Consider the following 22300-nt stretch of genomic DNA (forward strand, 5'->3'; position numbering starts at 1 on the left):
AAAAGGTTCCTTCATGTAATAATCTGCTAGAGGGTGTGGGGGGGCCACAGCCCTGTCCTCCAGGGCGTGAGGCACATACTCAACTCTTCTGCTCAACTCACAAATGCATGGCTTTCCAACTGTACAAGATTTATTTCCAAATGCATTGTTACAACAAAGACATAATAGATCAAACACCACGCATCCTGTCCTAAGGAAGGCACATATTCTTTTGCATCTTTGCTAAGCTTCAGTGCTTCATTTTCATAAAGACAAATACAAAGGCTACTTGCTAACAAACAAAACACTAATACGTGAAAGTATGAAGTAGGATTAACAACTGCCTATTTGTTCATTTAATCCTTTGTAATAAAATAGCTTCCCATCAGGTAAGAAGAGAGTAAAGTGTCACTTGACCTGGAAAAAATCTGTATATGAATCGTCTCAGGATTGCTGGATTTTCTGCTGGACTCAGTTTTGGATTCTTAGTTATTACATTTGAGTCTTTGTGTTGGTGCCTGTTCTACTTTCTAAGGTAGTGTATTTTTGTTGTTGTTGTTGTTGTTGTTGTTGTTAGTTCTACTTACTGTCTCTGTCCTCCTGCTTATTCTTTGATTGCTCTCATCTGTGTCTCGTTGTAATTCTCTAATCAGTCTATGTGTTCTTCTGTATCAGGTTGTCCGTAATATTAATCCTATTTGAAGATTTCAAGAGTGAAAAAGCCAAAGATTTTTATACAAAAGAAAGAAATCTTTAACTGTCAAAGTTTAAAACCTCTTTTTCATCATTACTAAGTGTGGCTGGTAATTGTATCCATGTAATGGGGCTGCTCAGTTAGGTGATTTATCAGAGGGAGCAGGGTAGATATGCAGACGTGGGCAGTTATAGACAGGCATGTGTCCATGCCACTAGCTTAAACATGTTACTGTCAATTCTTGCTATGGCTATGGTTCTATAGTTAGGACATTAGAGTAATTATGTAAGTAATGAAACGATTCCCAAAATAGTTTCAAATTTGTTGTCTGCCAGAACAACAAACAATTCTGTTCTTAAAGTTTAGTATTTGTCATTTAAACATTTTTGACTTATTCAATAAAATAGCTTCAATTCATTTAAAACTGAAAAATAAGTGTCTTTGAAATACATTTAAAAAAAATAAGTGGATGCTATCAAAGTGACTCATCTGTCCTCGTTTTTATTTGCTTTAAGCACTGTCCTTAAAACTTCTGCCTGTAAATCTATCCAAAAAACCTAACCACAAAAACAACTTAAAAACAAAAAAATCTGTATTACTTCCATATTGTTTTGATTAAGCACAAGACGCCAGTTATGCTTTGAAAGGGGAAAAAAGTCCCTCAAAATGTTAGAACGCAGTATTTTCACCTTCTTTGATGACTGGTTGATTTATTTCATTTTGTTGTCGCATACATTTGTTTTGGCACATTTGTTAAATCCTCTGGCTGTGCATTCAAAGACTTGTGATTGTAACATTAAAGTAAGTAAGGCAGGAAATGCTTCAGTTTCATGGGTTTTAAAAAGTTTGAGACTGAGTGGACTCCCACTGAATTAAAAATTCTTTATCCACTTCAGTAGGCTAACAAATGCAAACTGATTTTTTCTAATTTACATCCTAGAGAAAATATGGTCCTTACAGTGATTTTATTGCTAGTTTCAGGTAAGTGTCACAAGTGATGAAATCCATTCATGAATCCATTTTCTTAACTGCTTATGATGAAACGTTCATGCTGAAGTTAAACAGTGTTATGATGATGATGCAGTCCTCCTTTGTTTGATGTTTGGTTGGTGCACCTGTACAGGCTATGTTACTCTGTGTTCTCCCACTCATCGGGAGTTCTACCTGATAAACGGGGCTAAAATCTGGGCTGATGCCCAGAGTTACTGCAGGAGCAATTATGCCGACCTTGCCACGATTGGCAGCCAGGATGACATGCAGAGGCTGGTGAACATGGTATCAGCCAGTGGTGTGACAGCAGAGATGTGGATCGGTCTAACACGAACAGGCCCACCAGCCTGGCTGTGGTCTGTGGGAGAAACTCAGATCAATGATGGAGTAGTTGAATACACTAACTGGGGCAGTTTACCAAGTTCCACTGACAACTGTGGAGGGATGAGGGATGATGGGAAATGGTTCAGCGCACCCTGTACAACAACGCTTCCTTATGTATGCCAAGGTCAGTGCATTCATGGGAAAGATCATTCAAAATACACACAGCTCCTCTTTCACATAAATGTGAATGCAAATAAAATAAACTATGTTACTATGTAATTATTCATGTTCATAGATCAAAGGTCAGAAGTCAGCATGTTGTCATAAAATCATCATAAAATTTCAAAGTTTTAGCCCTTGCCCTTCGAGGAGAGTTGTGCTCTCTGAGTGATTTTGTTTAGATTTTAATCTTTCTTGTTGTAAATGTTCACAGATATTGGTTCCAGTGGGTTGTATGTTGTTTTTCAAGGGACGAGCTGGCTATATGCCCAGCAGAACTGTCGCATGAACAACAAAGACTTGGCCAGTGCGAGGAGCCAGGTGGAAAATCTGGCATTGCAGCAAATAATCAATAGCGCTGCGTTGTCCTCAGTCTGGATCGGTTTGTTCAGAGATGATTGGAAATGGTCCGACCAGAGCGACAGCTCCTTCAGATACTGGGCCAGTGGTCAACCAAATTATGATGGACTCTGTACATTGTACAATCCATCTCTCAAAGGATTCATGGACAGAGACTGTACTTACTCTCTACCCTTCATCTGCTATGAGGGTAAGAATATAATTCCACAGTTTATCATGTAACTTTTTAAATTTTCATTGTTTATTTTTATACAGAACAAATGTATCTGTTCTTTTTAGTTACTGCCATTCTTAACATGGCAGCTTATTTAACAAATTAAATGCATGTGAATTTTATGTCGATGTTCTGCCAATCAAGAAACAAAACACACCAGAACTGTTAAGGTGGAATTTAAGTCATCTTTGAACTTAAATGACTTCAGTGTGAGTGATGCCATTCTGCAGCAGGTCAGTTCTCTACTCTAAAATGTTCCATTAATGTGTCTTTTTAAAAGCTCTGATATAAGTCAAGAAGCCACTTTTACTGGATTCAGGCACTTATAATCGTAACATACTGTAACTAGCTCATGTGAATGCCTCCGTAGATCCAATCAAAGTACCAGAATGCCAAGGTTTGGTGGAGAGTCCAGCCTGATGGGAAAATTTTCCATAAGGAAGAGGAGAAGGAAATCAAGGATGCCTGTTAGAATACGACATGAAGTTTTCCTGCAGTGAAAAATTACTCACGATTTTGCATGTAGAGAATAAACAAAACTAGCCTAGCGTTAAATGAATAGAGATAAAGGGAGACTTTGCTTTACTGTTTGTTTTTAAAGTCTGCTCACATCATATTTGGAATGCTTTCATTTGGAGGGTTTTTTTAAGCATGTGGCAAATATAATATGCATATGTGATATATTAAATACTCATTAAAAGTCAGTTAAAAGTCTGTTGATTTATTACTCTGTAACCTGTAAGGGTAGACATGAACTTTCACTATTTTTTTCACATGCTGTCTTTTGTCTGAAAACATTATAATAAAGAAACATAGTGAATCACTTTGTTTGTCTTTGGGATTTGTATAAAACATTTGCATATGCCATATAGATGTCGGCACTGACAGCACGCTAGACAATGTTTATTCAAAATTTCATCAAGATTGGTCCGGGATCAAATAGGGAACATAAATACATAGGCTACGATCATTATACTATGATGATTAAAAATATTTTTTTTCCCCTCATAATATTGCATCAGCTATAACAAAATAATAAGAGAAGCTGCTCTGGAGTAAAAACAAAAGAAAGCAGTAAGACGTGGAGAAAAAAAGTGTTACTATTATCACACATTAATATCTAATCCATATCCCAGCACTGCCTAGCACTGGATCATTTCACATAATTTTCATAAATACAGCAATCTGAATACTGCTTTGGCCACTTTTCTTTATATAAGAAAATATGTGTAACTCAAGATAAAATAGTGAAAATGGCGACAGTGTTATAAGAGAGGATCTATAAGAAATATTTGAGGGAGTCTGACTGAAGAAACTAAAACATCAGCGTCTCTGGAGGAAGCCAGAAAGAAACACCTCTCATTTCATATCATGAAACTTTTTTAATCCCAAAGAAATGCGTTTTCATGGTCATCAGCTGCTCCCACATAGAATAAAAGAAAACTGTCACGCTGTTAAAAATTAAATAAGTAAATAAAATAACAATTAAAAAAAAAAAAAAAAAAGCAATAACAATCAAGAATACTCTCATTACAGTCAGTCCCATTTTAAGGTTTATGATGACAGTGAGTGACCTCACTGCTGAAATAAGAGACAGAAAGACAAATGGCAGGAACACAGACAGATAGAGGAGAGGTAATAAAACAAGATCATTTCAACCCCCAATGGAAATACAGTGTGTTGGTTACATCTAGTTTTTGGCACCTGTGATAGCATCTATCAATTTAGATCTTTACAACATCCTGCTTAGCTCCTCACAGCTAAATTTGTTTATAAAAATGCAAATATGTATTCCATAGGCCATCAGTAAAAACACCAACACACTATGAAATGGACAAAAAAAAATAGACTTTCAGAAAGGCAGAAGGACAAAAAGCAGCGACCTGCAGAAGCGCACTGTATCTTTTGCTATGAAAGATCTGGCCATCAGGTAAGAAAAAACAATTGAAATGAGTGATCTGGGTGCAGCTTGGTGTTAGCTCACACTAATAAATTGTCAAAAGACATTCAGAATGTGTAAATTTAGACTTCAGAATTAAATCTGCCAAGGCCTTCATGGTCAATATAATGATTTATTGGTTGGAAATGAACAAAAAGCCTTATAATTTACAAACAATAATTCTTACAAGTGTGGTGTGTGTTCTTAACACATGAAAAGATTAAAAATATTATTTCCCATTTGACCTCTGACCTCTCATTTAAAGTCAATAGATTCTGAAGATCACAGTAATAATAATGCTACATAGAGGTATTTAAGACTGTGTTTCTTGCAGTTATTATTGGATTGACAACATTCTAAATATCACTTTTTTGGACCTCTGACCTCTTCAGATAGTGCTTCGAATAATCAGTGTCAGTGTTTAAGTAGACAGCACAAAATTTTAAAAAGCAACGTTGATCTCAAACATTATTTCATTGTCGTAGTTTCAAAAAGTTGTGTCACTCAAGTTCAAGTTCAGCAAATATTTTCAAATTCATCTTTATTGTTACCCAACAGCATGAAAGCCAGCAGTGATATGTTGTTTTCTACATGTAATCGGATTTTTCTGTGTAAAAATTATTCACAGACGTTGGCTCCGTTGGGTTGTATGTTGTTTTTCAAGAGAAAAGCTGGACTGACGCCCAACAAGATTGTCGAGTGATGAATAAAGACTTGGCCAGTGCAAGGGGAGACACTGAAACTCTGGCATTGCAGCAAATAATCAGTGACAATAACAATGGCTCGCTGTCCTCAGTCTGGATCGGTTTGTTCTGAGATGAGTGGAAATGGTCAGACCAGAGCAACAGCTCCTTCAGATACTGGGCCACTGATCAACCAAATAATGATGGAGTCTGTTCATTGTGCAGTCTTCCCCTCAAAGCACTTTGGGACAGAGGTTGTACTTACCTTAAACCATTTATCTGTTACAATGGTAAGCATATAGAGGGTACATTTCTATTCTTTGCAAAGAGCTATTGATAAATACATCATTTCTTTGTTAGTTTCTGCGTGTTCGTTATTTTAAAATGATGTCCTAAAGATGACTTGAAGACTTATAAGAAAAACCACATGCTTACTTGATTCTATGTGTAGCTTCTGCAACAACAAAAAAAGAAGCAGCACAACATCAAGCAGAAAAGCATCAGCAACTGCGAACAGAAATGTGAAGCCAATGATAAACATAAAAAATGTCATCCTTGGACTTGAGTGACTTGGCTGTGAGTGAGGCTATTTTATAGGAGGTCAGTTCTTTACTCTACTTTTTTAAAGCTCTCCTAAAAGTCAAGGAGTCATAGTGGAGGGTTCTCAAGTATGAACGGCCCATTTAGGGTCATGCCAAAGCATCTCAATCGGATTTAAGTCTGGACTTTGACTAGACCATGAAAAAATGGACATGCTGGTGTGTTTCGGATGTTATCCTGCTGCAAAATGTTTGTGAGTGGTTCTCTATGTCAATGTTTGCTTACTGAGATCATTTAGCCTGCTTCACTTTGTCAGTGATTTCTTGATTCAGCAGGTCTGGCACTACTCAAATCTGTTTGTGGTAAATGAAATTAAACTCAGTTTTCTAAATAAAATGTGGTCAAAGTTAATTCATGATTAAACAAATACGGCGATTACTTTTCACATAAGGCCAGGTGGGTTTGAATAACTTTTTTCCCCACCATAAATCAAATCGTCATTTAAAAACTACATTTTGTATTTACTCAGGTTATCTTTGCCTATTAAAATTTGTTTGAGGATCTGAAGCATGCAAGATAAGGAAAAGGGCAGATACTTTTTCACAGCACTGTCTGTGAGAAAAATAGCCTGAACATAAATTTTCTTGGTGATATCAGTTGAGGCAAGTAAGTCAGCGCTGGTGTTGAGCGTTGCACATAAATATACAGACACCCAAAAGGTTTCTTCATGAGCAATCTGCTAAACTGGAGGAGAGATGTTTCAAAGCAACAAAAACAAACACCAAACAAAAAAAAAAAAACACTAGTTTTTTTCTTTAAGAATATCTTTATTTCCCCTCGTAATATTGCATTAAAAAGGCTCATGAGAACAACATAATAAGAGAAGCTGATCTGGAGTAAAAACCAAAGAAGGCAGCAGTAAGTGGAGAAAAACATCAATCTGTGTCACAGGTACACTTTACATCTAATCCAGGTCTGACCTGCAGCGCTGCGTGGGACTGAATAATTGCACATCATGTTCATAAATACAACTTGCATTGTTATGGTGCTTTTAAACAGTGGTAACAATAAAGTAAAAATATAAAATACATTTATAGCAGTTGAATAACTAGATTGTATGTCTGCTAACTTTGTAAGTTAAACTTAGTGAATACAAACTAAGCCTCCAAGAAAAAAATAAAAATAAAAAATATGGCACTGGATATATTTAATTAATTTAAAATAGCCATGTATCTTCACTACATGTATAACCAGCCTGGTGCTTTAAGTACAGCATTACAGTTGTGTATGTAAAAAGCAATTTATACACATCGAGTAAACACTGAGAAGTCACAGACTTCCATGATTCTAAAATACCTGGTGTCATCGTTACAGCAGTTTTGCATTCAGATGGTAGAAAATGAAGTCACCTCAACAGTCCATCATGTTTTCTCCCCATGGCAATACTCCAAAATTCACACTAACATCCCACAGCGTTTCCCCAAACAGATCCAACAACAGAGGAGTTTTATCTTTACTTGTGTCGAAAACACACTGCAGAAATTTGCATTCATTTACTCCCTGCAATAAGGTGAAGTTAGGATCTTCCATCCTAACGCTGAGATGTGTACTGGCCCCACTGTACTTTTCATTTAGACGTGCACATTTCAAGTTGTTTCACTGTTAAAACCAAACTCTGCGGACCCTTTCTCGCTCCATGCACCCATCGCACAGCTAATATAAACGCACAAACATATGCATATCAGTAAAAACATCACCTCCGTTGTTATCATTTTCCAGTGGAGCTGTCTCACGAATATCATCTACCTGGCTATAAATGCCTCAGACTAAATTAAGAATAAAAACCCGCCTTTCTTCACTTCATATTGTAATGCCTGCACATGTTCCCTTCAGCATCACGTCTTCTGATTTGAATATCTACTGCTCTTTCTTGACCTTAGGTTGGCTCTCTTCCGTTTTGCTGGCCTCTGTTTGGCTTGGGCTCAGCAGCTTTAGCAGATCACGGAGGGCTTGTCTGATCTGATCACCAAACTTATGAGCGTCCTTCAAGGAGAGAAGAAGAGCACAGAATAAGGAGAAAAAGCATTAGCATAGCGTTAAAAAACAATCAAGCAAATGAAACAAAATTGAGCCAATAAAAGATTAATGTCATATTATGCCTTTTTAAAAAATCTAAATAATAGTAAGAATGGTCATTGCATGACAAAATATAACAATTTTAAAGGTTTACTTGTGCAGTGAACAACCATGTCTTTCTGTAAATAACTACAGGCATAAGGGAGCATAACACAATTCTAGATTTACATATGAAGTACTAAAATACACAGACATTTGACTACAAATTGACCAAAAGCATTAAACTCACAGTGTCTGGACATGAGTGTTTGCACGAGATGTGGAAGTTAATCATGTTCTCTCCCAAAATGCAGTAGGACACCCCATATCCATCATCGGCCACCTGAAAGGCACAAAAATACTTGAATCATCACCAGTCCCTTGAATCTGTATTCATGTAATCTGTCCACTAATCCAGCAGGAACTATATAGAATAAAATAAATAATTGTAGAACAATTATTTAAAGTCTGTGAAACACCGGAGGTGGTACTGACCGGTCCAAAGCCTCCTCCACAGGAGACATACTCCGGGTGGTTATCTATGTCAAACAGCTCCACCTGCTGGATGGGAGTCTGACTTGTTGACAGCCTCCATGGCTCAGACAGAACCTGAAACACACACAAGCCACCACATCAGTTTGCTAACATCAACTCAGTGTAAGCGCTACTAGACAAAAACACAACATGGAAACAAACCTCTTTGAGGAAAGGAGACTCCACTCCGAGGTATTTGGACACCACGTAGAGGCAGAACAGATGTCTGTCAATGCCGGCTCCAGTCATAGCCAAGCGGTAAAGTAGCTGGTGCTTTTCTGTGGCAACTCGGAACAAATGTTTGCACACGTCTGCTGCCTGGTGGAGAACGACGTGGTGAAGTGACATGGCTGTGTTGTGTTTAGGTTTTATAAAACAAATCAGGAGAGGGTTTTCATGCTCTCACCTCTCCGCCCTCCAGCGCTCGGATGAAGGCGCTAGACTCGTTGGTGCAGGAGCGAACAGTCTCAGTCCTGCCCTCCCTGAACAGACGGGTCATGGAGGCTTCATATGTCAAACAGAAAGTCCCCCGTTCCTGCAACCATGCAAAACAACAACAACAGCAAAAAACAAACAACTGATTAAAGTGTACAATTGTTTCAAATGCCATGTGTTCACTTTCTGTGTTTGAGCTCTAATGTAATGAAATGTGCTATAAAAATAAATAAAGTTGTCAATCTCGTATCCTACCAGACATTTGAAGACTGATTAACACTAGTCTCACATGTCTCCAAAGAAAGTTTCAGCCTTTTTGGGTGTTTGGTTCAAACTCACTTTGTCTGTTTTGGGGTCATTAAATTAAATCATTGCCTCAAACTGAAATCACAACTTCATAAAAGTTCATTTTCAGTGCATGGAACCTTTAATTATGTATTACATATTAGATTCAATTTTAAACATCTCAAGTTAAAGAGTGGATGCGGACCATCAGAGTTATGTAACTCTGCTTTGTTTAAACAGGTTAAACTTTTGAACAGATGTCAGTCTGACCTCAAACGTTTAAACCTGCATGTGCTCTCTTTATGTTAAAGCTCATCATTGTTTTACATGTTTAGGTAAGGTATCAGATGGTAACACTGCCATTCGACTTCAGTGGAACACTCACCCTGAAGTAGGCCAATTGAAGAGCCATCTGAATGAAGCCGTCTGGACTGACTCGACACTTCTTGACTTTTCCTTTGCCAAATTCTTGGAAGGAGAAAACATGGAAGTCCACATCATCAGCCAGCGCCTGGGCCACAGCCAGAGACTGAGCGATCTGCTCTTCACACTGTCACACACACAGTGAAAAACAACATCAGTCAAAACTGAGATATGTATAACCTCTGCATGATCTATAACCCCATAAGAGCTGCAGTTTTGGAGATGCTCTGACCCAGTCGCTTAGCTAGCACATTTTGGCCCTTATCAAACTCTCTGAAATCCTTATGCTTGCCCATTTTTGTACTTCTAACAAATCATCTTACAGGATAAAATGTTCACATTCTCATTGCCATGAGTCATGATGAAGAGATAATCAGTGTTACTCACTCCACCTGTCAGTGATCATAATGTTATCCCTGAATTTCTTGTACTTTCTTGTTTCCGTCTTTATGACAATAGCTTGCTTCATTTAGGAAAATGTTTAATGGAAAAATTTCAACACAGAACTAACTTCTGGAGGGATTTCCCAGCTGAGCTTCACTGGTCGGGGCAGGGATGGATCCACGTCTCCTTTACAGTGACCTTCTGCGTTGTAACCGAGCTGGAAGCTGTCAGTGGCCAGAGTGTACTGGAAACACACAAACGCATCTAAAATTATAGCTACTCAGAGCAACATAACAACATTCCAAGTTTTCTTTTGTATTCCTTACCTCCCACACGTGTGCCAGCACCGGCGCATCAGCCCAGGAGTGCTCTGCATTGATGCCATTTTTCCCGTTCTTGTAGTAAACAACTGTGAAGGACTTGTCAAACCACCTGCATGGCGACCAATAATAACAGATCACTACAGGAAAATCTCCACCAAGTCAACAGCAGAGCAACAATAACTTGATGACAAATTCATAACACAGTGAATATTTTAGTGTAGAAGTACCTGTCATAACATTTCCCGTGCAACAGAGATTTGGCGTAGCGGTCTAAACTGGCTGCTGGGTCATCTCCCATCATGCCCTGCTCTTCGTCATCTAGTGTCACAAAGAACGCGGCCTTCTCGATGCAATCCAAAGAGCGTTTATTGATCCCGCTGCTGAAATACTTGGTCCTGGCCTTAGCCCAGGGAACTCTAGTGATTATAGACATTTACATTAGAATTACAGTGTGGTGTATGTTGCAGGTAATGTAAACAATCAAACTGACCTGTCTCCAGCAGTCAAGGCCCCAAGTTTGGCCTCCCCTTTGGAAGGAGGTGAAGGGTCATCTAGGATCCTCTGAATCTGGAATTCAATCTCCCTCGGAGACAGAAGTCTGCCTGCCTGGTACACCCTGAGACGAAAGTAGCGCCCTCTGTGGTAAACCACAATGTAGTCGCTGTCCTGCCAATGCTGGACGGTATCTTTGGATAGAAAAGAAGAAAGAAGATAGTAAAAGACAAAGTGGACATACTGTGGTGTAAAATAGTGATGAATTTAGTGAAGATAATGCGGTGGGATGTGAAAATGTTGATGGTGGGAAGGTGCTGTAAAAAACCCCACAATGTCAGGGAAATACATACATAAGATGATAGACTTAACTTACAGGTTAAGGTGTCTTGTGTCCCTACAATAAATGCATTTTCTAAACCTTTCTTTATTTTCCAAAGTAGTCTAAAGGCCTGATCAGATTTTGGTTTATTATGCTTGTGCTGGTGCATTATGTGTTAATTACCATGTAGTCCCGTGTTTTATATGCGGTACCAGCCAACAGCAACAAAAAAAAATGCTGGGCTTTTTTCCCCTCGTGGGTCCTCTCTCTTTGTTGTCGTCACTTATTTCTGTGGGAAAACATATTTGCTCCTCATATTTTCTACTTCTTTTTACACCTCCATTGCAATAGTTTAAACTATCTCCTCCAGGGAGTCTGAGTCCTTATAATGAGATGGTGTTGATTATTCTCTCACTGATAAATTTGAAAACTGCAGTGAAAAAGTCACCACAAATGCACAGGAGCATTCAACAGGCCAATAACAATAGTTGCTGCCTGTGTCAATGTGATATATAGTTACACCTTTGTTGAGGTACACATCAAGTTTATGGCGTAGGGTCTCAGTGTAGCTAAAATCCCCAGTAACACTGTAACATAGATGAATTCACAACAACCCAGCACACCATTCTAAATATTTCAGGTCTTGTCCAATGCAAACTGAATGCACATGGTGTGAGATGATCAGGATGTTGCCATGAGCATCTAAAAAGATGTTGTAAAAAGACTGCAAAGCTAAACCATCATTATCATACATGACTGGAACACCTGGCCTCACTGAATTCATGCCAAGTGTAGGGCAAAGCACAACTTCACTAATTAGGTTTACAATGACCTAACCTAAGCCAGGCTGTGACTGAGAACAACTGCAAAAAATGTAGTCAAATTTGAGCCTGCATGCTTGAGTGGAATTGCAATTATAAAAGCAGGAATGAAATTTGGGTTTCTTTACACTATGATCTGTAACTTGAAATGACTGACAGAGTGATCGTCATATATCATGATGCCCAAACACAAACTATTGCATATGAAACAAGAATTCTTGTCAATTTTAAATAGTTTTTTTTCCTTTTTCCTTTTTTGGGGGGCATTTAGAGATCTAAAAAAAATTTGGGGCCAGTTGAGTAAGAATATAAATACTACCTGTTAGTATTCCAGGGATTCGACAAGTGTCAAACATCCGCTCAAACTGATAGGAACAGCAAGGAACTGCAGACCTCAGCAACCACTGAGTAGAATAAGAGAAGTATGCACCAGACCAGGAACAGTATAGGGAAGAAGGAGGAAGAGGAAACAAAGGTTGATAGAAAGGAAGTGTTGGGAAGAGAAGAAGGAAAAAAAATGAGAAAACAAAATGTGTGGGCAGGAGGGGGGGAAAAGGCATTAGTTTAAGACAGCGTCTCTCCAGAAACCCAGACAGACCTGAGATGAAACCAGCAGGCGAGAGGAGATTGATGAGAGATGACAGGATGAGCTGTTCAGCAGAGACATTGTGACTCAGTGAATCAGAGACGCCTTATTTGAACCACACAAACATACAAACACACACTGACACAATTTTCTATCCCATGCTTAAACTCCAGAGGCTTCAGACACCTTCAGTATGCCTCATCATTGCTGAAGGGGAGGTGTGTTAGCAATGCTTGCTATGAAGTCTGAAAATGGAGCAGACTTCACATTCAGACATTTCTGTGGATGCTGTTGACGCGTGCATGCTGCTCAGTCTCTTTACCCGTCTCCTCTCCAGGAATGCGTGTGGTGTTGAATATCCTCTCACACTGAGCAGCACACAGAGGAATGACAGTGCCTGGTATACGACTCTGGGAAACGGAGAGGAGAAGACGAAGGCGAGGGCACGTGGAGAAGAACAGAAGAAAGCCATGGAAGAAACGTAGGGCCAGGGAAAAGGAGGGAATTTTTTTTTTTTTTTTTAAGAGTGAGAGGGAAACAGGGAGGTAAATAAAGAAAAATCAAGCAAGTAAAAGAGAGATTGAAAAGGATACAAAAGGAAGGGGTAAAAGATGAGTATGGTATATGTCTTTACAAAAAAAAAATAAAATGCATGGAGATACAAGGCACATAAACGCTGATGGATAGATGAATGAAAGAATTAATGCTACACACACACACACACACACACACACACACCACATACTGATGGCCTCATGCGCCCACTCTATTCTACATATTACATAATACACTGATGTTTGAAAAATAACATTAAAATATGAGCCATCCAGTTAACAAGCCATCTGTTGCCATAGCACGAAGATAAGAAAAATGAATGCTATCATATATACGTAGCAGCAGGGGTGGACTGGTGGCTTAACTCACAGGTTTGAGCTCTTCTTTGTTGAGTTTGCGGCGGTAAAGGAAGAATGAATGGATGCTGTTGCCGGCCCTGGCTGCCTGGATGGGAGTTGGAGTCACATACAAGAAGTCCTGCGGAGAAAATGAACAGATACAGAAAGTAAGGATCATCCAGACAAAATGATCCCTGAGTACATCTAGGATTAAAAGGTGACAGGTTTGAGGTTATGGAGAGGTTTACATTAGAAATACTGATTTGCTGGCACCATGCCCTAATTAAAAACACAGAGAAATATGACGTGGAGAAAGTACCCACGTCATATTTCTCTAAAAACAGTGACACCAACATGGTCTTCAGGGGGCAATACTTGTGATGGCAAAAAATTCTGGCTGTCCCTCTATGAACCTGGCTCTGCTGGAGATTTCTTCCTGTTAAAAGCGAGTTTTTTCCTCCCACGGTCTCCAAGTACTTGCTCATAAGGGATGGTCTGATTTTTGGGTCTTTACCTTACAACGTAGAGAGCCTTGGCAGTCAGTGATTTTATTGTCTGCATTTTTGCAAATGCTCTCTACACCACTGTTTGACTATTCAGACAAGGTTTGCTTATATATATATGATTTGTACACAGGACCTAGGAACAAAAAACTCTGAGTAAAAAACATCTTGTCTTTTGCACAAAGATTCTTCATATTCATTCAGTTACTCATTTTTAGAGATTAAACGCTCATCACTGTATTTTCATTCCTGAGCAATGCAAAAAAGCGATGCTGGCCTGGCAAAAACTTTATGTAGTGCGGATCTTGGCTATTATCCTTTAATATGTTTAATGGCGCAGAAAAATGAAAATCTATTGGCTTGCTCAAAATACCAACCTTTATTCAATCCAAAGTTAGGGTCATCGTCTCTTAGAGCAGAAATATCTTAAAGAAACTTAATGCAGTAACACTTTCTTACCATGCCATAGTAGTTACTGTTGACCATGATTGGGCTTCGACCCCGGAGGTAGACATATTCCTCCCACCAGTCACTGACCTGAAAGCAAAAGTGACTGCATATTCACACAAGCTAAATAATTCAGACCACAGATATACATTGTTAATGGAATTTGAAATTTTCTCTTAATGGCTTTGCTTTGGCCACACCTTACCAGATCACTGTGACCAACCACTTACATAGTTTGAAGCCCAGAGAGCTTTGAGTTTGAGGTACCACTGCAGGCGGTTACCAAGGCTGCTCTCAAACTCTGCGGCCAGCTTGGTCATGCGTTCATACTCTTTATCATCCATCAGCGGACGCACTGATTCCAAGTACTAAATGAAACAGGTAACGTGATTAAAAAAAAATGTTATATGAGCACAAACATATCTAATTCTGTCGATACAATACAAAAATTATTTTTCTATTCCTCCTTTGCTCATTGTGGATTAATATAAACCTTGTTTTGGTTTTTTTTTACTAAATTCTCAACTAGCTAAAAAAAAACAAAAATAAAAAACTGAAAACAAATGATGAATGTGATAAAAGAACCATCTGTTTTATGGTCAGTGATCAGCATGTTATCATTTCCTCTGCTTCATGTGACATCTCACCCTCTTGACTGTGTCCTTGATGGTGGGCACAGGGAGATTTGGCAGCGAACCCTGATAGCTGTAGAGCAGCGGCTTTCTGCCAGAAAAGATGCGCACCAGCGCCTGACATAGACACACAAGGACAGACGCACTGTAAATATGAATGCACATCACACCTATATGACTCACAGTAGTTGGTTTGGATTTGAATCCAGTAATTTACACAAGTATTTCACAAGATAAAAATGCCGTGTAAAATAAATAAACATTCGATTTTTATGCTAAATAATGAGGGCCTCTAAACTTAGATTCAAAGCAAAGCTGTAAATAAAAATGCTTTATTCTAATGCATAAAAATATCATATAAACTTGGTATGATAGAGGGACACCTGATATTTTAGGAGATCTAAAACCAGATGGACAGTGGAAGGTAGTTATGTCACACTGGGAAGTGGAAAAACTGAAGAAAAAGCACTGACCACCCAGATTTTGGTGGTGGTGGACATCTTGCCATGCTGCTCGAACATCCAGCGGTGGTAGGAGAGGAGCTGCTTGAGGCACAGGCGCATAGTGAAGATGAGCATTAGCCAAAGCATGGTGCTGAAGAGCACTGCTGACACCACTGCCTGGCACTGCGTACTCATCGACTGGCTGGAAATGATGTGTGTGTGAAATAAAATGAGACAAAAAGAAGATGAGTGAACAAGACTCGAGTACAAGACAGTACGAAAGCTTCAGATGCTGCAGTGAAGAAAGAAGATGGACACGTTTAATATTTAAGACAAAAGCGGGCTAGAAAGAAAAAAGAAAATTCATGTTGATTTAGCTTCAGGCTACAGGTTCCACCAACTATATTTTTATTACAAGCATTTTTGTTTATTGAAAACAGACAAGAAAAAAACATAGATCTCTGTTTAGCAGGGAGACACAATCTCATTGCCTTAAAGTGTGCTTATAGTTGTAGTGAACCCATTACAACTCAAACAAAAAACGTGGGTTTTTTTTGTCAATCTGACCAAAAACCAGAGAAACATTACATTTGCACTCATATGCAGAGCTTTTTGGAACTTATGCAAGTGTGTCATATCTGGTTGCCATTTTTATTGAATCACAGTAAAACTAAAGTATTAATTCTGTTTAACTACGGTAATAAGAAAACATTCATTCATTAATTCGGGTTTGAGTTCGGGTCTTAGGAGGGTTAAAGGAGCCATGAGGTATGTTACCTGACTGGCAGGTGCTCCTGTATCTTGGCTATGAGTCCCATTGAAGGGTCTGAGCGAGTGTACATAGTAGCCAGGATTGCGATGACCACAAACAGCCAGGATGACGGACTAGCAGGATACACTCCTGTTATCACACTGTTCTGGTAGAGTGAGAGAGAAAACATGTTATTCTCTCTTTGTAGTCATTTCACTGACATGCTGTACAAAGATTCACTTATAATTAAGGTGCAGATTAGATAAATGTTCAACTATGAATGGCTAAATTAGATCCAGCTCGGTTTCACATTGGATTTATAAAAAATATTACCAGTAATTAAACTGGAAATTTAAGCCTCGAAAAGGTGAGTGTCCAACAGTAAAATGCTACCACATCAAAACAACTTCAGTAATTATTCATAGCGCCTCTGAAAGAGCGTGATCAAAGTGAAGACAAAATAAAGAAAGTCAAACACTCACTTCTGAAGCGTGTGCAGTAATGTGTTGTGTTCATCGCTGACAATTAAACCCACATGAAAAAAAAAAACTTGCTCAAAGCAAAACTAAAAATAACTGTTATACAAAGACAAACATAATGAGACTAAAATGAAAACAAAACCACAGGGTGAAAGCCACTCTGACATTTAACTGCAGCTCAGATGCACGTGCTACTGTAATGAGTTAAGGAACCACTGTAATACGAAAAGAGGAAGAATGATACCAACAATGTTTTAGGGACATGCCGCTTAACACGAACAAAGATACCTTAATTCTGACGATACGCTTCTTCCATGAACGCATGCCAGAGAGGTAGATCTCAGTGAGGGCCTGATGGGACAGCTGCAGATCAATGCCATCTGGGGTAACGGTGAATTGAAAAGCGACGGCTTGGTGGGCTTCTGCCATGATTACTGTGCACAGTGAACCTGAAATAAAGATGGAGCAGAGGAGAGGAAAGGTTTTCTTTAACCAACAATTTAGAAAAGTCATCTGACACCCTAGAGGCCAGAGAACCGAGTGTTTAGACACAAGAACAAGAACACGTGTGGAAAATGACCAACCTCAGGCGAAATTAGACATCAGGCGAAAGAATGCAACATTCCAGGTGCCAACTTTTAAAACAGGCACACAAGAACAAAAACCTGTTTAAATATCTAACAGGTTTTCCAGATAAACAGGATCAGCGAAATTCTGTTAACTTTGGGCAAATTCAAATTCTGTGCTTTTCCATTCCAGAAAGGCTTAAAAACCTGCTACCTGACACGTTGTCCCCTCCTGCAGAGCCTGAAGGAGCTGTTAATCATTATATGATTAACGTCAAAGCACATATCTGTTTTACAAGAACATAATAATAACATGCTTTTATCATTAATCTGTTACCTAGAGAGGAACTGTGCCTGATTATAACTGAGCTTTGTGGACATTAAGCCACTGATAACCTGGCAGTTAAAACATCTGTTCATTACTGTAGTAATCACTGTTTAAATATGTATGTATGAAGCTTTAAACACTAATAAACTAGCAATCTTATGTGATGCTGTGATCGACCGCACTGATAGAAATTCACGTCACAATCAGTGTGCTGCTGACTATGTGAATGTGTGAATGAGTCCGAACTATGAATGAACAGAGGGCACTGAATAAAAAGCAACAGTGTGAACTTTCTGACTCATTCTACTATTTTCTTTTTTTAAGATAAAGGTCATGACCTACACTGGCATGCATTCATATTTCTGCTCCACTAAATTGAAATATGGCCTCTATGCTCTGTAATGCAATGGCAACTTGTGGTATTGGAACTTTTCTTGGTAAACATACTTGGAGTTGATACAGTTGACAAGCTGATTCCACTTCACTCATGTGAAAGAGGTCATGAAGAATTATATTAAAATTTTATCACAGGAAAAAGCGTCATTGTTGCAACAAATGAGGTTAAGCAAGAGAGACGCTGGAAGAAAAGAGTTTGGCAAATTTGCAAACAAACATAATTATTTTACTATTTTACTGCAAAGCTCTGAACTGCAGCATCATTGCTGTACTGCTCAATGGATTTCCATGAATCTATGCTAATAGTGAATAAAAGCTACTTTTAGGGTCACCACAGTGGGCAGCTCCACATGTTTGATTTGGCAGATTTTTACACCGGATGCTTTCCCTGACGCAATCCCCCAAAGGGATTTGTGTCTCCTCCCAGAATTCAACCAATCTGATCCTTCACTTGTTAGGAAAATGTGTAACAACTACATGTAACAGCCACTCCATTTACAGCCCATTTTAATCCACAACTCTGAACACATGCAATTCAGCATAAATCACCAAAGCGGTCTGGCCTTGACACTGAACCCTCCGGCTTCAGGCTCAACAAACCTTACTAAGCTATTGCTTTTACTTTAAAGTACACCCCATAGGTGAGGAGTGGAAATGTAAATCACCATAAAAGACCTGATTGAGGCATTACCCTTTGTAGCAATAACAAATTAAAGCGTCTGCCAGATAAATATTAGATTAACTGCTAACAAGTCCTTGGCTATGAGATTTAGCTATCCAGGGGTACATTACAACAACCAGGACATGTACAAGGAACATCTCCACTGCTGCTTTCTTTAACATCAACTGGCCCCCTTAAACCAGTAAACGGAAAACAGATTGCAGCAGTAACCTCTACACATCGTGAACTGTGATATTTCTCATGTGTAACTTGGTTACAGCAGCTGCTGGGCCCTGAAGGTGGTAGCGAATGAAGTGAAGATGATTCATCAGACTGAAAATGAGTTAGCAGAACACTTGTGCTAAGCTGAACACATCCATCATGTGCATTTGAGGATTTTTAAAGACAAATTCAAAATAACTCCTTTCAAATGCAAAGTGAGCATGAAACTTGATTTGATGTTTGATGGGGGGAGGTGCTGACCAGCTGCTGATGTTATTGGATATTTCTAAAGCAATTACTGATTCTCTTCACAAAGGGAATTGATTTTCCTCCACAAAAAAGGTTATGGATAATGCCCTGAGGTACAGTGACTGTCACACTGGAATGCATCCCTGTGGAAGCTACACCTACTGCATCTCTAATACAAAACACATGATTTTCTCACCATCACTAGACCCCAGTGAGGTGATGAGCTTTATGTCATATCTAGAATATCTGCAGTACTCTAAAAAGCTGCACCTGTTTTACTTCAGCTCCTTTTTGTCAGGGACAACAGAGGCACAGCACACCTGCTCAGATCATATCTGAGGCACGTGCCATGAGGGAGCCTTTTTATGTGGGTCCCTCTAGATTTGATATCAATATCTCACTGACTAGACTAAAACTTTTGAGAGCTTAATGTGTACTCAGGTGTGTATTAATCCTTTTAATTCCTATTATCCGATGCTGACACAGCGTAACAACAGCATTTTGATCAACTTAAAGATATCGTTTAATTTATACAAGTAACAGATAAGGGGTATAATGAGCTGTGATAAGATAAGTTGCTTTATCTATGAACTAAACCAGAAAAAACTGGCAAACACTGCCAGCAGATGAAATCAGACAGAAAAAGAAGAACTAGGCAGGGCTAGTGAAAACTAGGTGAAAGGTAAACACCAACACCACTGAGGAATTTACACCACAACAAAGTATAAGCAAACTGCATTAATGTTGGTTAAGCATAAGAATGCCCATTGCACCAGACCAGAGACGTATGTTTCGGGTTGTGAAAATAAAGGTTGTTGCTCATTAACTTTGAGAGAATGACTTTTGTGCACAGGGGCACACTTGTGCTCAGAAAACGGCTATGAGGTTCAAGAAAAGATCAAGAGCCATTGGATTCTTGGTGTTTCTACTAGCTCAGCTTATCTCGACTAAACATTTCCTGTCTGTATGACGAGTAACAAGAAGAAAAAAAAACAAAAACAAAACACAAACCCTGTGCGTTACACAACTCTGGTGAACATGACACCATGCCATATTGGGTTTAACTTCAGTACATGTGTTTAGTGTATAATCATGTTGGCCTTAACCTTGGTGAATGTGTATAGTGACTACAAGAACTGAAAGTGTAATCATTATGTGCACATTGTTCAGGAACTCAAAAACACTTTAATTCAAAATGTGCAGCACTGTATCTTCTGTGTTATTGCACACAAATATCCTGCAGAACATCAACAACCGACCATCGGGCCCATCAGCCAAGCTTATGTGCTGGCTCTTCTCACTTGCCCATGTTTTCATTTGGACAGATATTAAAAATTAAAGGTCTGTAATGTAATGTAAAATCTGGTATTGTTAAACAGACTGAAGTAATCCAGCTTAACAACAATTTTCAGACATGTTGTCAGACAGATATGCACAGTGCAGGTTTGAATAGCAAAAAATGCAATGAAATTTTATTTCATAAAACTAAGAGCTTCTTGTTGTGAAAACACTGGTCTCTTATAAGCCTGACATTCCAAGCCAAGATCCTTTTTTAAATGACTTCATTAGACTCCACGATGCTTTGATGGGATCTACAACTCAATCCACGAAAAATCAACCTGCGCTTCCACTTGAGCCCCTCAGATTCAGCTCCTTTTTTGTACAATAGCTGTGGTATATTCAATAAAGCCAGTTAACATTTGATATCAAAATGTAGGTAAGAATGGTACCTTTAAAACATCTGCCCAGAATACACTTTTTGATGTTTAGTCCAGTAAACTATATAATACAGATAATGCAGCTAAAGCATGCAGGGTACCAATGATTTTTTTCCCCTGTTGCTTTATGTCACAGACATTAAACTGGTACAGACTTTCTGCTGAAAACTGTGATAAATCCCATGACATTGATGCTCACAGTTACAGAAAAAGCATGCTGAACAGAAGACCGTGACACTTAAGGCGGCTGTTAAATTTATTTTTTCAGATTTGTTTGATGTCATATAGCATGACTAACTAGATATGTAGCATTACTTTGTTATAAAGTCTTCCACAAAAGAGGGAATGTGAGGGCCCATACTTCGACATCACCAGTCTAATACGCTTGTACATCATAAACTCACTTGAGATTGACCCGAAATTCACCTGAGCCACTGTGGTTTCCAGATATGACTAAGCAGAGGTGTACATGTCAGGCAGAAAACTTACGAATGGAAGCAGCTCATTCCCAAACTCTGGATGGGAACATCAAGCTGTGCACTCTGCCGCCGATATGCGAAATATGTTTAAGATAAGTCAACAAAGCGATTAACTGTGGAGATAACAATCTGGCGCATACGGAAACCGAAAAAAAATGCGTTATCATAGATGTATAACATTTCAATAACCATAACAATAACAAAAAAGATACGTCCTGCTTAAACAAAGTAAAATCCAATTCACAGTAGTAACAGTAAAAAAAAATAAAAATAAAATACAAATATATATATGGTACGTTTTTAATAATCATCGAAATTATTTCTGAAAGCGTTATGTTCCTGTTAGCGATAACCACAGTAAGGCAAGTGGTGACGGTTAAAGCCAGCTAGTGTTTTGTCCAAGTGCAGCAGGTTTGAAAATTAACGTTAGCCGTGGCTAGTGCTCGCTAGCAGAGCACCCAGCCCTTCATGGAGTTGAGGACATACAAACGGCTGCTGATGGTGCATGTTAACAGTGCTAACAAAGATGCGACCGTTTGTCTCCTCTTTGCAACACACTAAAAGCACCGTCAAAAGCTTGTTAAACATACCTGTTACTCCTAACGGATGTCAAAATTCCAGAAATCTCTGAGAAGCAGGAACCGACGGCTAACTTTCGACGTCGCACAAGCACCCGGTAACGGCTACAGTAGGGTCTAGAAAACCACCTCTCCCTCCGCCTCTTCCTCTTCGCGGGTGTACTACATTGATGCTCGCTTTATGAGCTGATGTTGCCTTTAAGGACTGTGGTAAATTTCACGACAACGCTTTGAGAGTAACGCCCATAATACCTGAGCGATGAGGCAATGCCAATCTTCTTAAACAAAATGCC

The 22300-nt window shown here is 38.9% G+C and overlaps 2 protein-coding genes across 5 annotated transcripts; one reads left to right on the forward strand and one right to left on the reverse strand.

Annotated features, from left to right (window-relative positions):
• The first annotated feature begins 315 nt into the window (after window positions 1-315).
• On the forward strand, window positions 316-3589 carry LOC102296513 (macrophage mannose receptor 1). Of its 3 annotated transcripts, XM_042226024.1 has the most exons (6): window positions 316-514; window positions 1614-1654; window positions 1797-2171; window positions 2421-2756; window positions 2925-3013; window positions 3151-3589. In XM_042226024.1, the coding sequence occupies exons 1-6, from the start codon at window positions 414-416 to the stop codon at window positions 3250-3252; spliced, it is 1044 nt and encodes a 347-aa protein (XP_042081958.1). In that variant the 5' UTR covers window positions 316-413; the 3' UTR covers window positions 3253-3589. The 3 variants fall into 3 exon arrangements, with proteins under 3 accessions (XP_042081958.1, XP_042081959.1, XP_042081957.1); XM_042226025.1 differs by having other exon boundaries at window positions 316-1654; XM_042226023.1 differs by lacking the exon at window positions 1614-1654.
• Window positions 3590-6748: 3159 nt separating this feature from the next.
• Window positions 6749-22295, reverse strand: LOC102296002 (carnitine O-palmitoyltransferase 1, liver isoform). Of its 2 annotated transcripts, none has more exons than XM_005935472.3 (19): window positions 22020-22295; window positions 17099-17259; window positions 16358-16497; window positions 15611-15782; window positions 15153-15254; window positions 14736-14873; window positions 14518-14595; window positions 13587-13694; window positions 12396-12480; window positions 10932-11127; window positions 10669-10857; window positions 10445-10550; window positions 10246-10362; window positions 9697-9861; window positions 8998-9126; window positions 8754-8909; window positions 8553-8666; window positions 8308-8400; window positions 6749-7985 (listed from the first exon to the last, which is right to left on the reverse strand). In XM_005935472.3, exons 2-19 carry the CDS (start codon window positions 17237-17239, stop codon window positions 7860-7862), a joined length of 2355 nt encoding a protein of 784 aa, XP_005935534.1. In that variant the 5' UTR covers window positions 17240-17259; window positions 22020-22295; the 3' UTR covers window positions 6749-7859. The 2 variants fall into 2 exon arrangements, with proteins under 2 accessions (XP_005935534.1, XP_005935533.1); XM_005935471.3 differs by lacking the exon at window positions 12396-12480 and adding an exon at window positions 12985-13072 and having other exon boundaries at window positions 22020-22294.
• Window positions 22296-22300: the final 5 nt, after the last annotated feature.

This window comes from Haplochromis burtoni, unplaced genomic scaffold (assembly GCF_018398535.1).
Source record: "Haplochromis burtoni strain Fernald_Lab_line unplaced genomic scaffold, NCSU_Asbu1 Contig_192, whole genome shotgun sequence".
Taxonomy (NCBI): domain Eukaryota; kingdom Metazoa; phylum Chordata; class Actinopteri; order Cichliformes; family Cichlidae; genus Haplochromis; species Haplochromis burtoni.